This window comes from Equus asinus, chromosome 4 (assembly GCF_041296235.1).
Source record: "Equus asinus isolate D_3611 breed Donkey chromosome 4, EquAss-T2T_v2, whole genome shotgun sequence".
NCBI lineage: Eukaryota > Metazoa > Chordata > Mammalia > Perissodactyla > Equidae > Equus > Equus asinus.
The window spans coordinates 100,651,651-100,675,397 of NC_091793.1; the positions used below are offsets into that span (position 1 = coordinate 100,651,651).

The 23,747-nt window shown below is 37.4% G+C and overlaps 1 protein-coding gene across 4 annotated transcripts in view; it reads right to left on the minus strand.

Annotated features, from left to right (window-relative positions):
- The window catches only part of PLA2R1 (phospholipase A2 receptor 1), a 107,776-nt gene that overhangs the window by 37,803 nt on the left and 46,226 nt on the right, over window positions 1–23,747 (minus strand). For all 4 annotated transcript variants that reach the window (XM_014859885.3, XM_014859866.3, XM_070507942.1 and 1 more), the window contains 4 exons: window positions 22,705–22,817; window positions 14,043–14,212; window positions 4,424–4,626; window positions 2,107–2,252 (listed from right to left, as the gene is read on the minus strand). In XM_014859885.3, coding sequence (XP_014715371.3) covers window positions 2,107–2,252; window positions 4,424–4,626; window positions 14,043–14,212; window positions 22,705–22,817 — 632 coding nt within the window. The remainder of the gene's footprint in view (window positions 1–2,106; window positions 2,253–4,423; window positions 4,627–14,042; window positions 14,213–22,704; window positions 22,818–23,747) is intronic.

Genomic DNA, 23,747 nt, shown 5'->3' on the forward strand with positions numbered 1-23,747 from the left:
AATAAAATAGAAAAGCAGTGCCATAGGAAGGAGAAGAAGCATATAGGCCAACAATGATAACTGGTTTATTTGCTATAATTAAGCATCAAATTTGGCTAAAATCCCTGACAGTCGGGACAAAAAGTAAAACATACATTATATAGCTTTCAAGATTAGGTGCTGAAGATCAATAATTTGAAAGATGCTTGGCACTAAATGCTACAAGAGATTCCAAGTGTGAGAACTTATAGAAATAGAAATGATATAATAATATTTGATCTTACAGCAGTGGAAGCAGTTTGCATGTGGTTGATTCGTATAGTGAACTACTCTATACGCAAGTATGTGGGTTAAGTTTTGCAAGGGGCTGAAGTCATGAAGCAAAGTTACAACTTAGAACAAGAGAGACCATTGCATATCCCTTGGATCTGTGGCCCCACACAGACTAACAGTCCAATTAGCCAGGAAGCTTCTTGAACTTTTCTTCAGCCTCAGAGACTCTGACTCAGCAGCTCTGGTGTGAGACCAGTGGTCTCTGTTTTAAAAGTTGTTCCAAGTGAATGATAATCAACCAGGTTTGAGAGCCATGGTCTCAGGTGAGCATTTCCTGCAGGGACCAGTAGTTCCATGGGATGTTGATAAATGTTCTTGAAAAAAGAGTTTTGGGGACAAAGAAGGTGCTTCCTTCTAGAAGACTTTATAATGTTAATGTATATGGCAAATTTCCAAGATTATGCCTCATTTCGCAAACATATTTGATTACAAAATTCCACTTTCCCCCCTAGAGTAATCCATGAGACACACATTGGGAGATGCTGTCAAAGACTCCCACCCTTAAGGTCATTTTTATAGATGCTGGAGATAAATAATTTGGTAGATGTCACATATTAACCTTCTTATGGGAGTGTCCTAAAGGAAACTTATTTGGAAAGCCAGGATTTTCCTCAAAAAATAGTTCTGGATTTTCTCTGAGATTCAGTAAGTGCTTCCTTGAGACTCCAGATTAGCAGAGCTTGGAGCAGAGTATTCGGTGATATATTTGTTTTGTTAATTACTGTGCGGAGCCGTGGAGGCACCCCTCCCTTAGACTACAACATCCTCGGGGGCAGGATTTTGTCCGTCATGTCTGTCAGATTCTCCAGCCAGCTATGCACATAACAGTGCCCCTTCCATGGAAGATATTCCCAAAATGTATGCTAACTGACAAGAAAGTTCTAGAGAAAAAGGCCAAGGGGTGCAAAGACTCACTAAGAGAGAACATGAGAGCTGTCTTACAATATCTGAAAATAGAGTAGACTTGATCCATATCGCTCTGGTTTACTAGACAGTTGATCTTTGAAACCAGCCCCCAAGAATGGCGTGGGCTTTCTGCTAAGCGGGGAGCACTACAAAACTGAAAAGAACTATGCAAATAGTAGATGACCATGGAAATGTGGTGGAAGGAATTCCTGTATTGGGTGGGAGGTAGCACAGGACCTTTTATGCTTCTTCAAATTTAAATTTAATTGATTTTCTAGTTCCATGTAATTCAAGATGCTGTAAACTTGCAAGATGGATTCAGATAAGTGAATGCCTGTTTCCTCAAATGTAAAATTAGGAGGTTGGATTGGAATTTAAAAAAAAAAAATCAGTGGGACTTTTTTATTTTTAAACAAAATCTTACATAGACTCCTATTATATACAAACTAACTAGAAGTAGAGCTAGTTGGAGCTGCTCTGCTGAGTCAGTGAGCAAGGAACCAGGAGCTCTGCCCACTTGGCCCTCTCCTGCCGTTGGGGTTCCAGGACTCTCGGCATCCACAGACAACACTTTGAAAACCACTGAGCTAGATAATTTCTAAGTTCGGCAGAAAAGCTCTAAAATTCTGATTTGAGGCACACAGAAAAGATTTCACGTATCAAAGCAATCATCACTTTGTTCTTTGTTTTATGGAATAAGAACTTAGTGCAATATAAATACAAAACTGTATGTATCTATTTCTCTTTCCCAGCTAGTGTCTATTTGGTTTTAGGCTTAAGACACATACTTGAGACTGTAAACAAATATTTGAGATACTCATCCTTCAGAAACCATTACCGGGAGATAGACTATTTGACTGCAATTTTTCAAAATTAACAAGTATTTACCGATTAAATTTTGAATATAAAAGCTCATTCACAAAATTCTCTTCCTCAATATGGGCAAAGCTTGCAAGATGAGCTCCAAATTCTTCGCAAAATGCTTCAGCTTCTCTCCACGTTCTTTTCATCAGGACTTTTTCACTATGAAATACCTGTAAAGTAAAAGAAAACAAAAGGTTGACACTGTCATGGATAAGCTGAGGCTGTTTAATTCTAGACAAGAAAATAGCATTAATATCATTGTTGTCATTATTTTATACTAAAAGCTTGACCCGGTAGGGAGAAATAACATTTACTGAACTAGAATGTGTCTAGTTGTCATAAAACTGTTATCTCATTTTATTCTCACAACAAATTCATGAGGAGGATATGATAAGCTCAGTTTTATAAACGAGCTCCTTGAGGACGTTTGTTTCCCCTAAATTTCCTGTGACTGGCATAAACTTGTCCTTTAATAAATGTTTGTCAAAAGATGACGAGAGTCAGGCTAACAGAGGTTATAAATTTGAGGTCACACAACCACAAACTGGCAGAGCTAGGATTAGACCCAGTACTCCTTGCTTCCAGGGTCCATGAATTTCCATTCCACCAGATTCCTTCAGACAAATTAGAATTGGCTGAATGATCATGAGTCTGGCTGACCCGTGGCAAGACACGAGAAATGAGCCTTGGGACCTGGGGCAGGGATATTTCTAGGGTCTTTGGGTCTTAGCTGTGCTCAGCTTCTCTGCTGTTTCTCAGTTGTCCTCACAGTAGCAGGGAGAAGTCAGTCAAATGCACGGTCTGCTTTTGACTTTATTTAATATCAAGGAGGAGGGACTGAAGACCCAGACCTCCAGATGCTGGGCCTCTGGACCCTCCTCATTTGTAACTGCCTGGCACTACGCCTGAGTCTCTGATGCCAGGCAGGCACCCTGCGGCCAGGCTTCACCAGCCTCTGATTTGCAGAGACCAGAATGAATAGCTTTCCCAGTCCTGTGAACCACAGCACAGCCTTTCCATCTTTTAAATTATAGGTCAAAACTTGCTGCCTCTGGGAACCTTTTCTCGAATCACTTTAAATTCATAAATCCCGCCGCCATGCCCATCAAACACACCATTTGTTGACATAGGGTGATATATAGTAGAAGAAGCGTTGGACCAGGAGTCTCAAGACCAGGGATTTATTCCAATTCTGTCAATAAATAATTGTGATCCTGGGCAAATCACTTCTTCTTGCTGCCTCAGTTTACTCATTTCTAAGGTTTAAGTTATTGCTCTGTGAGGTCACTTCTGGGCCTATTATTCCATGAATTTAATGTAGGATTTTACATGCGTACATTGAAATTGAGTGCATTCACAGGTGTTTCACGCCATCTAGGAAACTGCAATATCTCTAGAGATAGAGGCTGTCTCCATTCTTCTCGGCATATACCCACGTGCCAGAGAATAACTTTCTCCCAGGCTTTTGGAACTCTCTATTTGTAAAATGAACCAAACACAAAACCACCAAACAAAAGCATCATATTTCAAATACTGTATTTCTGACAAGAAAATTGTAGGTACTGATTTAAATGTAGGATCTAAAGCTGCTTTGAGAAAAAGACATTTCTTCACACAAATATATACACACACACACACATATATATCAACTGCCTGTATTAGTTTGTTTGATCTTCAGGTGTCTGGCAAGCTGCAAAAGCTATCTTTAACAGCGGAATGGTATTATTCCACAATAAGAACTTTATTCATTTGCTTACAAATGTCACAGAATTGTACCATTTCAACACCCAATGAGTGTCTGCCTTGTTTATTTGGTATAGGCAATAAGAAAAGTATTGACTGGGGCCTTGACATCAGTCCTCATAAGAGGACCTTCAACGTCACCAAGGATATGTCAATCTTTTTCTTTCTTTGTAGAGATGGATTCCCACTAAGCTAACATTTGTAGCCAATATTCCTCTTTTTTTCCCTCCCCCAAACCTCCCAGTGCATGGTTGTATATCCTAGCTGTAAGTTCTTCTAGCTCTTCTATGTGAGCCCCTGCCACAGCACGGCAACTGACAGACAAGTGGTGTGGTTCCACGACCAGGAAAAGAACTGGGCCACTGAAGTGGTGAGAGCGCCAAACTTGAACCACTAGACCATCAGGTCTGGCTTTGTCAATCTTTTGACTTGAAAATTATTTTGGAGTATAACTGAAAGGATAGAGACAGTCAACAAATATTAATTAAGTACCTGCTGTGTGCTAGGCACTGTTCTGGAATAAAGGAATTTGGGATACATGGACAAAATTGAAATAATGTTGGTCCCATTGAGAATGCCCATGTAACTTTGGCATCACCTTGAAGCAACTGGCCAGGCCAGGCTCTGACTCCCAGTCCAAAGAGCAGGGGTGAAAGGGCCATCTCTCTTCATGTTCAGTTTTCTCCCGATTTTCCACTGGTAGCTTGCACAGGGACATTGCCTTAAAGTGTTTACAGTCCTTCACTTCCCAGCGACCAGGTGGACTCCTGCCTCGCATGGCAACGCAGCCACCACTGTAGCCTAAAAGTGGCAAACAACAGAGTTTAATACTAGATGACTAGAACATTTTGTGCTCAGAAGACAGCTCTTTACAGTGTTGAATAATTGACATCTCATAATGGAGCACCCAGACAAGAATAAAAAAGATGAAAAAGGATGCTTTATTGACATGATTATCTCCTTTTTCTTCTCTCTGGAGAAAAGAATAGAAGATGGAAAAGTGAGAGAAGAGAGACTGTGAAGCCTGAAATTTGGGCATTTTGAGCTCAGACAGAAAATGATGGGAAACTAGGAGCTGTTCCAACTTGCGACTGAAATATCCTCCATATCTCATCAAACACCAACATCCCTCTATTTTGAAATATTGAGCTTGTTCATTGTGCAGAGAAACATTTAACTCACCATTTATTGAGCACCCACTCTATATAGTGTGCTTGGAAATGCCATTGTGAAAAATCAACAATGAAAAATGCATAGTGCTCATCCTCTGAGAGATAGATTCAACAGGGAAAACACATAAATGATGGATTCAAGGAAGACATCAAGGTACACAATCAAATGCAAACCATGGGAGAGTGGAGAGAATAAGATAAATTCTAATTGGAGTGAAACTCTGAGGGCAGGAATGGGGCAGACAACAAGGAGAAAGGAAAGACCATATAATTATGAACAAAACTCCATTTTATCCTTTCGTGTATATTTGAACATTTTGGAAAATGAAACGTATTTTCCACAGAACAATTTCTCAGTTAAGATTCTCAAATTTGTCATCAAATCTATACAACTCATAAGACACCTAAAAACAACACTCTTCACATTTCAGTGACTAGTAGAAAACAATCCCATTCCAAAAATAGAATAAAAATTGAGTAACAATGGACTCCTTTTTTCTTGAATCCAGAGCAACCATTCAATTAACTAAATCAACATTCAACAGAACAACAACAAAATTGTGTATCTGCATCTACATACCAGGCTAGGCTGCATATTAGCTGCTAGAGACAGGAGAACAAAACAAAACAAACAAACAAAACCCAATTCTTAGTTTAGTGTCAGGCACAGACATAAATGATTAATTGCAATAAACATAATGTGTGAAGAGCTATAGTAAAGACGTGTTCAAATTTCGGTGGGGAGACTTTAGAAGGAGTGTTGGAGCTTGCCTCAGGATGTCGGTAAAGGATTTGCAGGAAGTGATATTTGAGCTGAATTTTGGAGGATGAAAAGAAGAAAAAGAGTTTCCAAAGGGTGCTTGTAAAGATGCAAGCAATTATAGATGGAGTATCTGAAGAATTGTGATGATTCTGAACCTAAAGGCCCTTTTAAAAATGTAGTGACTATGTACTAGATGTTTGTCTTACTTAATTTCCCTTCACAAGTAACAGCTTCATTTTTTTTAGATACAAGGTTATCCTTGTCTGCCATATTTTGGTTTTTTTATGCTCACGGAAAGATGAAAGAGAGAGAAAATGAGGAGTAAGGCTGAGATGAAAAAAGACAAAGACATACAAAGAGCCTTTCTCAAAGGACTGGAAGAGTTTGTGAAAGAGGAGAAAGAATAAGGAACTAAAGAATGAGTGCTGTGTCTCCAACAATCCTGGGTGCACACCCTGTGCTAGTTACTGGGCATCATGGCCATCCCCAAGAAGCTCACAGTCCTGTGTGTGTACATGCTGATGCATCAAAGAGACCCGCAAAGGTGAAAATGACAAGTCATAAATAAGAAAACATGATTAGCATGACTTATAGATGAAAAGGAAGTCAAGAGAGAGTTGATCCATACAAAGGCTGTCGGTCAGCTCCATTGGCCAAAAGAGCTAGTTAATGTTAAACATGAATGATTGGGGGCCAGGCCAGGGGGAGAGATTATAGTATGCAAATGCAACCTGCCATGAATGGACCTTTGCAGTCCTACTGAGTGTAACTTTGGAATATAGCTCAGAATTCGCTGAGTCATGAACAGTAGAGGAGATGCTGCATGCTCTGTGCAATGAGAATCTAATGAAATTGAATTGTTGAAATCCACATGGAAGCTCAACATGTAATATACTAATGGAGTTGCTCTAGTTGAAAGAGGAGGGAAAAATTGCACTCCCACCTGATTCCTCCATCCTTCCCTTCCAGCAGCCTTTGACTTGGAGACTGAAGTCTGAGGTTCTAGTCCTACCTCAAATATTTAGTAATTTGAAACTCTAGCAGGTTAATTAATCACAAAAAACCTTGTCTAAAGTATAGGGATAATAATTCCTTTTTTTTGTCTTGGGTTTTCAAGAAGATCAAATGAAATAATGTATTAAAAGTCACCCTGAAAGTATAAAAGGCTAAAACCACTCCTAATATGTTGCTAACATTCTTATTTTGACTGTTTTTATTACAAAAGCTGAGATTTTGTGGCAGGCATTCTGCCTGCATGTTCAAAGAATTTTTAAAAAGCTTGAATCAGCGAGTTTAAGATGTAATATACTTTTTTGTTGGTCTTGCATTCTGTCTTACTTTCCCACATTAGACAATGATTAAATAACTTCAGTTTTAGACACTATAGATAGCCAACTCATCTTCATTAGTGAAGAAGGAGATGTTTGCGAACTTCCATGAAGATGAAAAGTGCTGTAGGAGTGTTATTGGTATTCTCAAGTGGTTAACTTAATGGAACATTTGACCCAAATTTTAGAGTCTCAGCCCCAAAGAAGTAGTAAAGGGGTGTAATAAAGGGAGACTGGGCTAAGGAGATATAAACTGAATTTATACTCCTACATTGTGGGGATGCTTGCAAAGCCAAATAGGAAGGGTACGGTGTGGGGAAGAGTGGAGGTGGTTTTTCTCCTAGAGAAATTGTTCTCAAATTCCATAACGCATTTCCCACTGGAGAAGAAAAACTATCATCCTGTTCCTAAGCAGTGAATCTTACATTTAAACGGATTCTCTTTACCTGCCCTACCCTCCCTCTACCTGCCTTCACTCTCTCCCTCAAACATGAATGGGAAAACTTTCGGTTAATTAAGAAATTCAATTCACTATACTAGCCTTTTGTATTTGGCAAAGCTATCTAACCATATAAATTGAACTGAGCTAGGAAAGCCGCCATCTTTCGACTCTCTGGCCGAATACCTGAAAACAAACAAAGAAAACCTATTTGTGACCTCAGGCCAGGAGGGAATCGTAGCAGGACCTTAAGAGCCTCTAGACAATTACTTTACTTGAGTCTGTCTCGCTATTTTCCCATTCTCTCCAACAACCGTTTCAGATCCTTGCCTCTCAAGTTCTCTACCCTACAGACTTTCCTTCTCTTCTTCTCCATGAAGAAAAGTGCAGCCACTGGGGAAGGGAAGGTGAGCTTTCAGGGAACGCTGCGTACCTGCCCCATGTTGCCTTATGCATTTATATGGTCTTTTCCCTATTTAACTTCAAAAACTCTTTGAGGTGGATATTAGTTATCTAGAGTTTGCTAATGGAAAACCTGGGGCACAGAGGTTTAGTAACTTGACTAAGACCACATAGTTAGTGAGGGTTTGATCCTGAATTTTAAACCAGATTTAACTGAGTCTACCATGAGACAATGTCAAGGTGGAGAGTAGGTGGGTGTTCAGTACATTTCCGTGGAGCTCCTTCTCAGTCTTCTCTCATTCACATTTCTCTCCTCCATGTGACCACAGCATTTCCTTGAAGATCTACTGTCACATTTTTACCTTGTACGGCAGTTAATTATACATTATAAAAAGGTATGGAAATATCCAAAGAGTGTTCAGGAACGAGACTAAATTTGTCCTCATTTATATGGTGGTTCATTTCAGAACTCCGATGAGCCTTAAAATGGATCGGCCTATCAGCTGGCTGGACAGGATTCTCCTCACTACGTGTAGGGCACTTTCAAGAAAACAGATCTTAGGGGTGGGCCTGGTGGTGTAGTGCTTAAGTTTGCACACTCTGCTTAGGCGGCCCCAGGTTTGCAGGTTTGAATCCTGGGTGTGGACCTAGCACCACTCCTCAAGCCACGCTATGGTGGCATCTCACATAAAATAGAGGAAGATTGCCAGAGATGTTAGCTCAGGGCCAGTGTTCCTCACAAAAAAAGAAAGAAAGAAAGAAAACAGATCTGACTTGCTCTACTGGGATCCCATTTTCCTTGTCACTGGCAGAGGATTTCCATTAACTTGGGACATCTGGGGTAGATGTGCTTTGCAGTCACCCCATATGAGAGAAACACCATTTCTACAGTGGAATCTAGATCTAGAAACAAAACTTCGTCACAGAGCCTGAGTTATGGATGGGTACAAAAGAGCAAACTTAAAGTGTTTCTTTTTCTCTGTACAGACACCTATGAGACTCTAATATAACTTGGAAAAGCTTTTGTGGGTATCTTAACAAGAATGGACTCATCTATTTTTCATTTTTCTTTCACCACAGAGCAACCTCCATTCATACTGAATCTTTAATCTAAGTACAAAGTACATTTTAGTTTCTAATGCGTTAGCTTCCGCCTAAATGAGAAAGGCTCTATTTGTCATCTTTCCCTTTAATCAGTTGTGCTAGTTAGTATGATCAAAACTGTTTTTCCTGTTTTACCTGAATCGTCACTTCTCTTAAAATACCAAGTGCCAAAGTCTCTTTGTTGTTGTTTTGGTAAAAATAGCAGGAAATTATATCTTTCTAGAAATATCTCATCTATAAATGAAGAAACCTCCAATGAATCAATGGATCTAGGCATTGATCAGTAATGGTTGCTAACACTGCAAAAAGTGAGAAAATTGGACATTACTTGCCTCCAGAAAGCACACACAAAAAACGTATGAAATGGTCTTTGCAAAAAAAATAAGAAACTCTGAATTGGATCGGGCCTCTGATTCTAAGTTTTTAAATATAAAAATATCAATTTTATGGAAAATAAAGAAGATAGAGTAATACATTAAATAACCTAAGGGGATACAATAAAAAAGTCCAGACTGTAGGAAATTCTACAGGACAAACAACTTATTTGCATCAACAAATAAAATTTTAAAAAAATGGCAGGGGACAAGAGGGAAACCAAGAGATTAAAACAGACGTTAGGAGATCTATCAATCAATTACTATATGTGACCTTTTATGGATCCTGATTCAAACAAACTGTAAAATACATTATATAATATTTATGAGTCATTTAGAAATTTGAGCATTAAGTGAAGATTTTATGATGTGGAATTATAATTACTTTTAGTTGTGATAATTGTATACATGTTTTTTAAAAAGGAGTCTATGTTTCAGAGACAATACTGAAATGTTTGTGGATGAAACAATATGATGTCTGAGATTTGCTATGAAAAAATATGGGAAGTGGGGGGAGTGGGTGGGGTTATAGATGAAACAAGATTGACCATGAGTTGATAATTGATGACACTGGGTGATGGATATATGGTGGTTTGTTATACTATTTGGAGAACATAATACAAAGTCCAAAATAATGGCAGAACTATGATTCCACCACAGATTGAATATTTTGATGATATGACATAAGGACAGAGTCTTAGCTGAGTTTATAAAAAGCTGCAGGCTTCCTGTTCAGTGGTCAATTTATAGAGTCAGTCTGGGCTGGATTAAGATTCTGACATGGGGACCAAGCTAATGGATTCTTTTGTGACAGGCATGAAAAAAATGTGATTTAGGATGGTGTTTCTGAAAACTGCAATTTAAAAGAAAAAAGGAAACAGGGGTTTTTATATTGCTATTTTCTTCGGGAAAAGATTTACATTTTCATCTTATTCAGAGACAATTTACTCAATGTCAGTCAGCACGAGCAGCCAAACTGAGCACCACGATATTATTTTTGCTTCAGGGAAAAGAGTAAAAGAGTAGTGCCACTCAAATAAATTATAGCAGAAACTTATAAATGACAAGGAGCTCTGTTTCAATTCCAGATTTTAGACATCCAAATATGCCCCAAGGAAGGCAACATTAAAAACCAAGAATTTTGTCTACTCAAAATGTATTAATTTATTTTGATAGAAACAGACATTCCTAAGAAAATTCCAAAGTATATTAGAAATGATACCTGAGCTTTTTTCAGTAATAGTGTGACACAGATCTTTACACTCATTGAATTTTAATAATATTCATAGATTTGTTGAATGAGAAGGTTGTTTATTGAATGAATGTGATGTTTCTTGTTTACCTTTGCAAAGTCAGCAGTTTCTATACATATATCCTAAACTGGTGATTATACACACAAAACTAATTTATCTTAACTTCACCTTGCATGCATCTTTAAAAAGTACAGTTTTTAGAAAAGATATAAACTATATATTTTAGAACATTGTTGAGTTCACAGCAAAATTGAGCAGAAAGTACAGACTTTTAGTTTGCAATTTTCCGTATGATACCGAACTACTTTCATATGCTTACTTGCCATCTATATATCTTCTTTGTTTAAGGTCTTTTGGCCATTTTTAAATTGGGTTCTTCATTTCTTATTGTTGAGTTTAAGAGTTCTTTGTATATTTTGGATAACAGTCCTTTATCAGACGTGGTTTTGGCAAATATTTTCTCCCAGTCTGTGGCTTACCCTCTCATTCTCTTGACACTGTCTTTCTCAGAGCAGAAGTTTTTAGTTTTAATGAAGTCTAGCTCATCAGCTATTTCTTTCATGGCTTGTGCCTTTGGTGTTGTACCTAAAAAGTCATCGCAATACCCAAGGTCCTATAGGTTTTCTATCATGTTATCATCTAGGAGGGTTATAGCTTTGCATTTTACATTTAGGTGTACGATCCATTTTGGATTAATTTCGTGAAGGGTGTAAGGTCTTTGTCTAGATTCTTTTTTTTTTTGGTATGTGGATGTCCAGCGTCTAAGCACCATTTGTCAAAGAAAACTATCTTTTTTCCATTGTATTGCCTCCTTTGCTCCTTTGTCAAAGATCAGTTGACAATTTTTATGTCAGCCTTCTTCTGGGTTCTCTATTCTGTTTTATTTATTTATTAGTCCTTTTTTTTTTCTTGCCAATACCACACTGACTTGATTACTGTAGCTTTATAGCATGTCTTTAAGTCAGGTAGAGTCAGTCCATTGACTTTATTCTTCTCCTTTAATACTGAAATGGCTTTTCTGGGTCTTTTGCCTCTTCATATAAACTTTAGAATCAGGTCATCAATATCCACAAAATAACTTGCTGGGATTTTGATTGGGAAAGTGTTGACTCTATAGGTCAATTTGTAAAGAACTGACTTCTTGACAATATTGAGTATTCCTATCCATGAACATGGAATATCTCTCCATTTATTTAGTTCTTCTCTGATTTCTTTCATTAAAGTTTGTAGTTTTTCTCATATAGATCTTGTACATATTTTGCTAGATTTATACATAAGTATTTTATTTTTGAGGGTGCTAATGTAAATGGCAATGTGTTTTTAATTTTACATTCCACTTGTTCATTGCTGGTATATAGGAAAGTGATTAACTTTTGTATATTAATCTTGGATCCTGCTATCTTGTTATAATTGCTTATGAGTTCCAGGAATTTTTTATTGATTCTTTCATGTTTTCTACATAGACAATCATGTCATTTGTGAACAAAGTTTTATTTCTTTCTTCCCAATCTATATACATTTTATTTGCTTTTCTTGTCCTACTGCATTAGCTAGGACTTCTAGTATGATGTTTAAAAGAAATGTTGATAGGGGACATCCTTGCATTGTTGCTGATTTTAGTGAGAAAACTTCTGGTTTCTCACACTTAAGTATGATATCTGTGGGTTTCCTCTAGATGCTCTTTAGCAAGTTGAGGAAGGTCCCTTCTAGTCCTAGTTTGCTAACAGTTTTTAACATGAATGGGTATTGGATTTTGTCAAATGCTTTTTCTGCATCTATTGATATATTCATGTAATTTTTATTTTTTAGCCTGTTGATGTGATGGATTAATTGATTTTCAAATGTTGAATCAGCCTTGCACACTCAGGATAAATCCCACTTGGTCATGGTGTATAATCCTTTTTACACATTGTTGGATTCAATTTGTTAATATTTTATTGGAGATTTTTGCATCTATGTTCATGAGAGATATAGTTTTCTTTTCTTATAATGTCTTTGATTTTGGTATTAAGAGAATGCTGACATTACAGAAAGAATTAGGAAGTATTCCCTCTGCTTCTATCTTCTGAAAGACGTTATAGAGAATTGGTATAATTTCCTTGTTAAATGTTTGGTAGAATTCAACAATGAACCCACCCAGGTTTGCTGCTTTCTGGTTTGGAAGGTTATTAATTATTGATTCAATTTCTATAATAGATATAGGCCTATTTAGATAGTCTATTTCTTCTTGTGTGAGTTTTAGCAGATTGTGTCTTTGAAGGAATTGGTCCATTTCACCTAGGTTATCAAATTTTTGGGTATAGAGTTCTTCATAATATTCCTTTATTATCCTTTTAATGCCCATAATATCTGTAATGCTGTCTCTTCATTCATTTATGATATTAGCAATCTGTGTCTTCTCTCTTTTTTCTTATGAGCCTGGCTAGAGGCATACTAATGTCATTGATCTTTTCAAAGATATTTTCTTTGGTTTCATTGATTTTCTTTACTGATTTCCTGCTTTCAATTCATTGATTTCTGCTCTAATTCTTATTTCTTTTCTTCTGCTTACTTTGGATTTAACTTGCTCCTTTTTTTCCTGGCTTCCTATGATGGAAGCTTAGATTATGATTTTAGATAGTGCTTATTTTCTAATATGTGCCTTCAGTGCTATAAATTTCCCTCTAAGCACTGCTTTCTCTGCATGTCATGAATTTTGATAAGCTGTATTTTCAGATTTTCAATTAGTTTAAAATATTTAAAAATTTCTCTCAAGAGTTCTTCTTTTACCTATGTGTTATTTAGAAGTGTATTGTTTAATCTCCAAGTATTTTGGGATTTTCCAGCTGTCTTTCTGTTATTGACCTCTAGTTTAATTCCACTGTGGTCTGAGAGCAGACACTGTATGATTTCTATTTGTTTAAATTTGCTAAGGTGCATTTTGTGACCCAGAATGTGGTCTCTCTCAGTTAATGTTCCATGTGAGTTCGAGAAGAATGTGTAATCTACTATTGTTGGATTAAATGTTAATTATATCCAGTTGATTGATGGTGCTGTTGTGTTCAACTTTGTCCTTACTGATTCAGAAATGCATCTACCCATTTCTGATAGAGGGATGTTAAAAGTCTCCAACTATAATAGTAGATTCATGTATTTCTCCTTGCAGAGAAGATTGCAGAGAAGAGGAAGATTGGCACAGATGTTAGCTCAGGGACAATCTTCCTCACCAAAAAAAAAAGACCAGCCATATGTCACCGCCTGAGAACCTGTGGTAATCATTTTAGTTGATTGAGGCATTAAGAAAACATTAAGGAAGAATCAAAGGAGATGGATCAAGGTGTGAAAGGAATTTGGGGCAAAGAAAACAAGAGGGAGAAGGGGTGTTACCGTCCCTTCTACTCACGGGGCTGATGTGCATTCCAGTGTGTGTACTGCACCGGCTCAGACTTCTGCCCTGCTGTCTTCCAAGTGTATTCTCCTGTGTCATTTTGGTCTTGAAGAGCTATCCAAAAATAACTGTTCTTCGTTTTTACCACACTACTGATCAAACTGGTAATAAAAGCCTGTTCAAACCTTAAAAAGGGAAAAAGGAAATGGTTATAGTAAGTTTCTGGGCAATAAAAAAATGTCATTAAAACATAATGAGGTGCACAGAATGGCACCAGAGTAAGCATTTCTCATGAATGCTTTAGAACCTGGCACAGAAAACTACCCAAAGACCCTAAACATTACTAATAAATGCCAAATATCAGTGCAATTCCCAGAAATACATGAGTGAAGAGAAATTGACTCTTACAGACAAGGCTTAATTCTTTCAAGGAATAGAGTCCAGCTCCAGTTTCAAAGTGTAGGTGGTAAAGTCCGCAAAGCTAGCTAAAATGTATTTCTTGGCCCAACATGTGCCCCATTTTGTAATTAGGCCACACAGCACACACCATGCCATAATATGCATGTGATGGGGAGTTGGCAGGGAGGAGGAGAAGGGATATTATGCTTTTCTGAATGAGCATCTGCCAACATGGAGTTCACATGCACCTACCCTCCACACTTGCCTGGTGAGAATGGAAGAGAGATTGGAGTAACAATTTTATGTCTCCCAAATCAGTTCACAGGCACATGGAGTCCTTGGCTTATTCAAATGTGTTCAGATGTGCATATTCACTGAAGATAAATTTAAAACTCTAGGAACTAATCCAAGGAAGTAAACCCACTAATATTTTCCCCAAACAGCTGAATGAATTAGTGTTCATTGATTGGTGGCAGTGCTCCCTTCCCAACATAGATACATCAAAAGCAGAATCTAGAAAACTTGTATATAAGCTTCCACATGAATACCTAATAGATAGACGTGAGTATGAACATTTAACCAGCATTGAAAATTTAAGCTAAGTTGAAAACTATCTTGAAAAATTTATTTTCAATGCATATAAAGTTTTGGAGAGACACATTTCAAACAGTGGTGACTTTTGGCCAGACCTGTGGAGTCAATGAGAAAGGAAAGCCCTGATGAAATTACCCAGGAAACCCTAAGGAGAAAGCAAATTAGACTTTTTCATTCAATTTTGGATTTTTTTATCACCATGCATCCTTAACTTGCTAACGGACGCAAAAGCAATGGGCGTCATCCAAAAACAGAGGAATCTCAAAGGAAACGGGAGAAAAAGAGAAGAGAACACAAAGAAGAAATATTTTTAACAGCCTCATGAGCATCACTAGTAACATTTAGTGATCCGAGGCATCCATGATATTCAACTTTGCAGAACAAATGGATGTTCATCAGGCTTTGGTAAATACTTTCTGCAGATACGCTATTAATAATCTAAATTATACACATTTGAAATTAGAAAAGCTCTTTTTTAACCAGATTGCCGCGGCAGAACCTTATGTAAATGTGCTTCAAAAGAAGGGTATATAAAACTAAATACCATCTAGATGCTGTGGTAATTTTCCTTATACTTCCATTGGTTCATGTTCTCATAAGATAGGACCTACTTTTCCTGCTCCCCTCTGAGGCAGAGTGGCATCATTATCATGACCAGCTGGTGCCTGAAACTGCTGTGCTAGGGGCCAGCAAGGCCTCTTAAACCTTACCACGGAGGATATGGCCAGGACCACTGCTCACTGTGCTGGTTCTAAACCCAAGGGGCACTGCTGGTTCTTCCATTACCGTGTACGATGGCATTTATCTGATAATGGAGAGAAACAGCATTTTCCGTGAACTTGGCCTCTGGTATCATTATTCAGGATAACATTTTGCTTTTGTCCCCTGCTGGTTTTAGATTTACTTAATTCACTCTGATTTGCTATTTTATCACCATTTATCACCGTTTAAAACAATAGAAGCCTTCTGCTTTTTGAATCGGGAAGTACGTCTTTTAAGTAGTTGCATATAATACTTGTACATTAAATCCTAAAACCTTCAAATCAAAACAGGACTCCAGTTTTCTTGGTCCAGTTTAGAAGATGGCATTGTTAATAAAGAAATTCGGCAAATTTGTCTTTCTTCTAAGCCATTTATTCTAAGAAAGTAACTCTGGATAACAGCATGCCATCTCTTGAGTGTCTGTTTCCAACTGATAAAGAAACGAGAGCATTTTATATTTTTTACCACTCACTATTTGGTTTCAAACACTAAAAGGGTTCTGAAAACTCTGGTTGGTTTACAGTAATAGAGCAGATGACCTTTTAAAGTCTTTTCTGGCCCTGTGTTTGAAAACTCTTCATTTGAGACTATTCCAGAGTTTAATAGTATCTGGCCTTTTTGTCTATTTTCACTGAGGTTGTTTAATTCAAATGTTGTTATGATTTAAGGAACAAAAAATAGCCATCTGTACATTTTTTTATATTATTGTTTGAACCAGGATAACATGTTATCTCTAAGGAATTCAGTAAAATAACAACTGTTTATTATTCTTTAGAAAAACAAATGATAAAAAATTTTGCTTGTGGGGATGGCCCTGTGGCGCAGCGTTTAAGTGCCCACATTCTGCTTCAGGGCCTGGGGTTCGCCGGTTTGGATCCCGGGTGTGGACATGGCACCGCTTGTCAGGCCATGCTGTGGTAGGCGTCCCACATGTAAAGTAGAGGAAGATGGGCATGGATGTTAGCTCAGGGCCAGTATTCCTCAGCAAAAAGAGGAGGATTGGCAGCAGTTAGCTCAGGGCTAATCTTCTTCTTCAAAAAAAACGTTTGCTTGTGTGTACCTACTAATAAGATCAATTTTTGCAGGGGAATAATTCTCAGAATCTGAAAGTAATTAAGTTTTCCAATCAACTCCTTAAAAACGTTTAGAAAACCAGTGTGCATTTTCAGTGTAAGTGAGGAAATTATATCTTGAACTTCCAACAGTTTGACAATAAATTATTGCTCATGGGGCAAAGCACTAAATTTTAATTAAAAAAATGCAATTTGAAGACAGCGATACTATTTGGGGGCATATATTGACAAATTTTTTCATTTCAAAATAAATACTTTGCATTTCAAAACATACACACTTCAAAAGGAAGAATTTTATACTTGAATCTCGAATTGAACACTATATTTACTCAGCAGTTTAGCTAGTGACATATGTAGCTGAAAAAAAAATGTTTCTTTTTGAACATGAACAACACAGTACTTAGCAGATAGCAGTACTATAATCATGTGTTTGTATTACTTAAGAGATTGGAAAAAAGTAATGCATTGGAAGTAGCTTCATAGAGAGCTATTTCAACAACAATAAAAATAGTAGTAGTTTTTGTATATAATGATCTGGTTAAGAGAGACTCAGCTATGAACTGAATAATTGCTATTGGATTTCTCCCAATAACACAATTGTTAACATTTTTGATGCCATTTTCAAATAACTGACTGTTAGTTGCTGAACTAATATAAAAATGATAAATTTCTTTTCAATAAAGAATGGAAATAGAATATCAGTAGTTTTAAAATGGGAGACGCACATCATGATCATTATTGCAAGACGTTTCTGATGGCATTCCTCAAGAAGTAGAAATGTGAAGTTTTTGGATATTGTTTCTTGCAAAAGACAAGAAGAGAAATATAGACTTAGAAAATATACTTACTATATACACAAGAAATAAGCCTAGAAGAGCAAATTCCAAACTGTTACTGGCAGTTACCTTTAACGAGGCGAGTGAGTTTCATTGGGAGGGGGAGGGGAGGAGGCGAGGGGGCACTTTGACTTTTTAGTCTATATTCTCTGGCTTCCTTGAATTTGTACCGAGAATGTTTTTACTGTGTAATTTTAAAGAGGGTAACTAAAACGTGTTTTAAAAAGGAAAATTAACTGCATTCTACAAAAAGCCCTGTTAGAACTAATATATGAATTTAGCAAAGTTGCAGGATACAGCGTCAACACACAAAAATCAGTTGCATTTCTATACCCTAACAACGAGCAATCTGAAAAGGAAACTATGCAAACAATTCCACTTATAATAGCATCAAAAAGAATAAAATACTTGGGAATAAACTTAACCAAGGAGGGTGAAGACTCGTACTCTGCAAACTGCAAAATACTGCTGAAAGAAATTAAAGAAGACACACATAAATGGAAAGATATCTTATGTTCATGCATTGGAAGACTTATTGTTAAAAGTCTTCCAATGTCCATACTACCCAAAGCAATTTACAGATTAAACGCAATCCCTATCAAAATCCCAATGATACGTTTGCAGAAATAGAAAAATCCATCTTAAGATTTATACAGAATTTCAAGTGATCCTGTATAGCAAAAACAAACATAAAAAGAATCCCAACAAAGGTGGAGGTCCCACACTTTCTGATTTCAAAACTTACTAAAAAGTACAGTAATCAAAACAGTATGGTACTGGCATAAAGAGAGACATATAGACCAAGAGAATAAATAAACCAGAAATAAACATATGGTCAAATGACTTTCAATAGAGGTGCCAAGACCATTCAGTGGGGAAGGGATAGTCTTCCAACAATGATGTTAGGGAAACTAGATATTCACCTGCAAAAGAATGAAATTGGACTCTTTACACTATTTACAAAAATTAACTCAAAGTGAATGAAAGATCTAAATGTAAGAGCTAAAGCTATAAAACTCTTAGAAGAAAACAGGGGAAAAGTTTCAGGACATTCAATTTGGGAAGGGTATTTTGGATATGATACCAAAAGCACAGTCAACAAAATAAGATGGATACATTGGGCTTAGTAAAAATGAAAAACTTTATGCATCAAAGGGCACTATCAACAGAGTGAAAAGGCAACCCACAGAATAGGAGAAAATACTTACAAATTATGTATCTGATAAGGGATTAATATCCAGAATATATAAAGAACACCTATAATTCAACAACAGAGAGCAAACACTCCAACCCAAAAATGGACAAAGGACTTGAATAGACATTTCTCCAGAGAAGATATACAGTTGGTCAATAAGCACATGAAAAGATGTTCAACAACACTAATCATTAAGGAAATGCACATCAAAACCACAATGAGATACCAATTCACATCCATTAGGATGGCTATTATCAAAAAGCCAGAAAAGAACAAGTTTTGGCCAGGATGTGGAGGAACTGGAACACTTGTGCACTGCTGGTAGGAATGTAAAATGGTGCACCTGCTATGGAAAACAATATGGCTGTTCCTCAAAAAATTAAAAATAGAACCATCATCTGATCCAGAAATTCCATTTCTGGGTATATTACGCAAAAGAATTGAAAGCAGAGACTCAAAAGATATTTGTTCATTCATATTGATAGCAGAATTATTCACAAGAGCCAAAAGGTAGAAGCATCTCATGTCTATCAATGGATAAATGATAAAGTAAATGTAGTCTATACACCCACTGTGGAGTATTATTCAACCTTAAAAAGGAAGGAAATTTTGACACATAATACAACATGAATTAATCTGGAGGACATTAGGCCAAGTGAAATAAGCCCAACACAAAAAGCCAGCTACTGCATGATTCCACTTAGGAAGCAACCAGAGTCATCAACTTCACAGAGATAGAAAGTAGAATGGTGGTTTCCAGAGGTTGGGGCAGAGGGGAATGGGAAGTTATTGTTAAATGGGTTACAGATATTTCAGTTTGGGAAGATGCAAAATTTTCTGGAGATGGATGATGGTGATGGTTGCACAATAATGTCAATGTACTTAATGCCACTGATAATAAAATATATAGTGAACCATACATAATAAAAAAACTTAGCTGCAAACGTGTTTGGGGGATGTGGTGGTTGCAGGAAAATGGCAGAGCTATAAAAATGGTTGAAAATAATGCACATTTAAACTTAAGAGAAAGCGAGATATTACAGGATTTCTCACTTTTGACAAAATTCACAAAATCTAACGTTGTTTGGATTAATTTGTGCCAAATATTCCATGGCTGATTGAATCAAGATTTAAATATACATGCATTTAAACAATTATCCATGGTCACTCTGGAACTCAAGTTTTGCATTCACGCTTTGTCTGGAAGCAAAGCGGTCAGGGCTGACAAAATTTTGTTAACAGTTAGCAAGCAAATAAAATTCTGTTATTCAGCAATAAGGGTCTGTTTTTCTTCCCTTTTCTATTCCACAGTGTTAAAAGTCCTAGACCAGGAGCAGTTGCCCAATAACAAAAGAAATAAGTAATTTGTAGCAGGTGGTCCTAATTGTGCCCATCAAACCTGTCGCTCAACTGTGCAGCAGAGTGGAAAATCAATTAGCAACTACAACCTTGGGTACTGGTGAGTGACAGGAGTGTTCCAACTCCAACAAGAAATCAGTAATGGAAGAAAATGATTACCAAGGCTGCTGGTGGACACTCCTGGATCTGAGAAGGCTTTCCATCTACTGTCTAGCCTTCTCAGACAAAAGATGCTGTTGAAAAATATTCGAACATGCCTTGCCACTCAAAGAGCAGTACAGCGTGGGTCTGAATGAATACAAATCAAGAGCATGGGTCCCTTCCTTTCCTCAACTTGCATGTCCCATATTGGAGTCACTACTTTGGATGTAGACGTGTTTGCAGGGCAGTGTACATGCATGTTAACTGTCTTGGGGAGATGCCTCACTGGGGCTAACGTGTAGTACCGAGGGAGCTTGGCTGGTGACCGAGTAGCATGTCAGTGCAAGGTCACCGAGGTGGGCCTAGGAGGTTGCAGGTGGGATGAAGACAAACTTACCTACACCATAGTTCTGCTTTAGACCATGTGTTAGTCTGGTTAGTTAGTATTGGCTACTGAATAAGAAACACCCACTAGTATTAGCTACTGAATAAGAAAAATTTTAAAGTATTTACTACGTACTCTTGTATCCAGTTTTGGGAGAAATGACACAGAGTAGATTTTTTTCAGACACTTTCTATCATTTGCACGAGGTCCCTAAGGGTTCTTAGAAAATGAAGCATTTGCACACTAATGAATTTCTGCCTTAATTCGGTCACTTTGGCACTATGGGTTATCTGTAATGCCACTCTAAGTTTATCCATTTATTGTGTTATTCTACCTTCTTCACTTGTTTCATGTGTCTATGTTCTATCTCCTTAGCTGCTGGCCTGCAAGTGGCACCAGGACAATTACACCCTGCCTTTTATTTCTTTTATATGGCATGCCAGTGTTTAATATGGTACCTCTCACAATATAGACATTCAATAAATAAGTTTCTAATAGACTCTTGACTATTGATTTTTTGCACAGTCAGATAACATAGGAAAAGCACACAGCACCAGATATGTGACAGACACCCAATGAATATTACACAAAAAAAGAAAAGAAAAAGACAAAAAACAGGTGAGACAATTAGACTTATTTTTCTTCAATGAAAAACATAATTAAGTTATAATTAAGAAAAGAGCATAGCTTCATGGGTGAGGCTCCTGAATGAAGTCCAGTGTTGACTCATTGACTGGAGGGCTTCCAACCCCAGGTGCTCTTGAACCTTTTGGGTGGGTGACCAAGTTGAGGATAAAGGCTTCTGTCTGCCTGGTAGCTATTCTGGGCAGGAGAAAGATAGAACTACAAACAACACTGAGATACATCCAAGGTGGTGCAACACTCTGAAAGAAGGACTCTTCCTGAGCATTTAAATAAATTCCTGAGGTAATTTATTTTGCCCAATGCCAGTCAATCTTTTCTTGTGTGTGTGTGTGTGTGTGTGTGTCTGTGTGAGTGTACATTCCTCTGCATTGTTTGGCGGAAAGAAGGCAAGAGGTAGGGGGGGAAGGAAATCCCGGCAGCTTTGAATGTTGACTTCCCACATGGGGAAGGCAGAGAAAGTACATGGGAATTCCTCATACAGGTTAGACCTACGTATGAAGGGCCTCTAGATAAAACCATAGCACCAGTTGTCCTGTTTTCTGGTCTTCAGTGGATATTTTTAAAGGCAATGGCCCTGGTGAAAAAGCAAGTGACTAGCTTCGCAGGTGTAGTTTCTCTTGGAACCACTGAAGAGCTCTACCTTGCTTCTGTCTTCAGCAAGGAGGAATCGGTCTTCCAGCCTTTACTGTCCTCCTGGCATTGATAGCGACACTGAGGTCACTTCTGCTGTTGGCACTTTTATTCCCTCTTACACATCTGTAGCATGTTGCAAACTGTGTGGGGTGTGAAAAGGGTACGGTTTCTTTGTAAGCATCACGGAGACACTTGTGCACAGAGAGGCCTAAATTTAAACAGACATAGACCTAAGAAACAATGGGGAAGCATGTGAGTATCCTCCACAGTTTGGTTATACTTACTTTTGTTCTTAAAAAAACCCCATCACATTAAAAAAATACTTCAGTGTTAACATATTTCTTTTCCATTACAAGCACTTAGAAGATAAAATCTAAATACAATGGAATGAATTAGCAAAGCTAGATAATTAATAAAACTTGATGGAAAGTAAAAGTCACCTTAAATTTTACTATTCGTTATTCAAAAATCAATTTAGGAATAACATTGTATGATTTAAATTCATGTCAATCAATAATTTAAATAATTTAATACTCTAATGTATAGTACACTTTAGATTTTGACAAGTTACTGATTACGGTTAGATTTTATCATTTCAAGAGCCCTCATGTCAAAAAAGCACAGTCATGTTTCTGATAGGAGATTTCTAGTTCACCTGTTTGTAATGGTTACAAGTGCAGGAGGACAGTAATAACCACTGGAGGCGTGGTCAAAGCTTCGAAGGACGGTGTCAATTTTGTAACAGAATCCACCATGTCTCTCCCATCCCTTGAAAAACGAAAAGGAAAATTAAGCACATAATCTGATTTGGTTAAATAGCAAAATATCTTTTTTTGCATATTTTCATTTCCCACTTACATAGCTTTCTCCTCTGACCCACTCAAAACTCAAAACTTGAATTTTTGTCTTGATATTTTTATATTTATTCTATCTGGTAATGCCATTAGCTACAGCCACATCTACATTTTACTTAATTAATTCTTGAAACCTAAAAGTTTAACTAACTTAAAACCTTAAAACCTAAAATCTTAAAGGCAAATGAAAATAAAGGGGCGCTTACTCAAGATCTCTCGCTCTTTCTCTTCCACACACACGTGCTCACTCACTCTGTTCAGACATACAGAATTTCATATGGTTTCTACAAGACAGTAGAAATTAAGAGTGTTGACTCTGAAGACAAAATGTGTAGGTTTGAATACTGTCTTCACCACCAAGAGACATTATTTATCTGTCCATGGCTTAGTTTTCTCCTCCGTAACATGGGGTAATAATAGTATCCATGGGCTTTGCTGAGAATCAAACGCAGACAATGCAGGCAGAGACCTTAGAATAGAGCTGGGGACTCAGTATGAGCAAAGAGGACATATGTATGTAAATATATTGCATTTTTTTCAACTTTCTTTCATATTGCTTATTTCATATTACCCCACTGAGATCCACTGAGTTTAGGCCCTCGGATAAAATCACAGACTAGTGGATAAGTTGGCCTGGAACCTAATGTTGGTACAATCCAGGATGGGCTTGGCTGGATCATGATGCTTCCAAATACAGAATGGCCAAAATATTTTTTTTGGTAAAGATGATTCCTAAATCAACTGGCTAGCCTTTCAGAGAGAAAGAAAGCAAGTTTTGGCACTCAGACAAGAATGACAAATGTGTAGCTCTATGGCTCAGCCCTGGGAGCAATGAAGGGTGGCT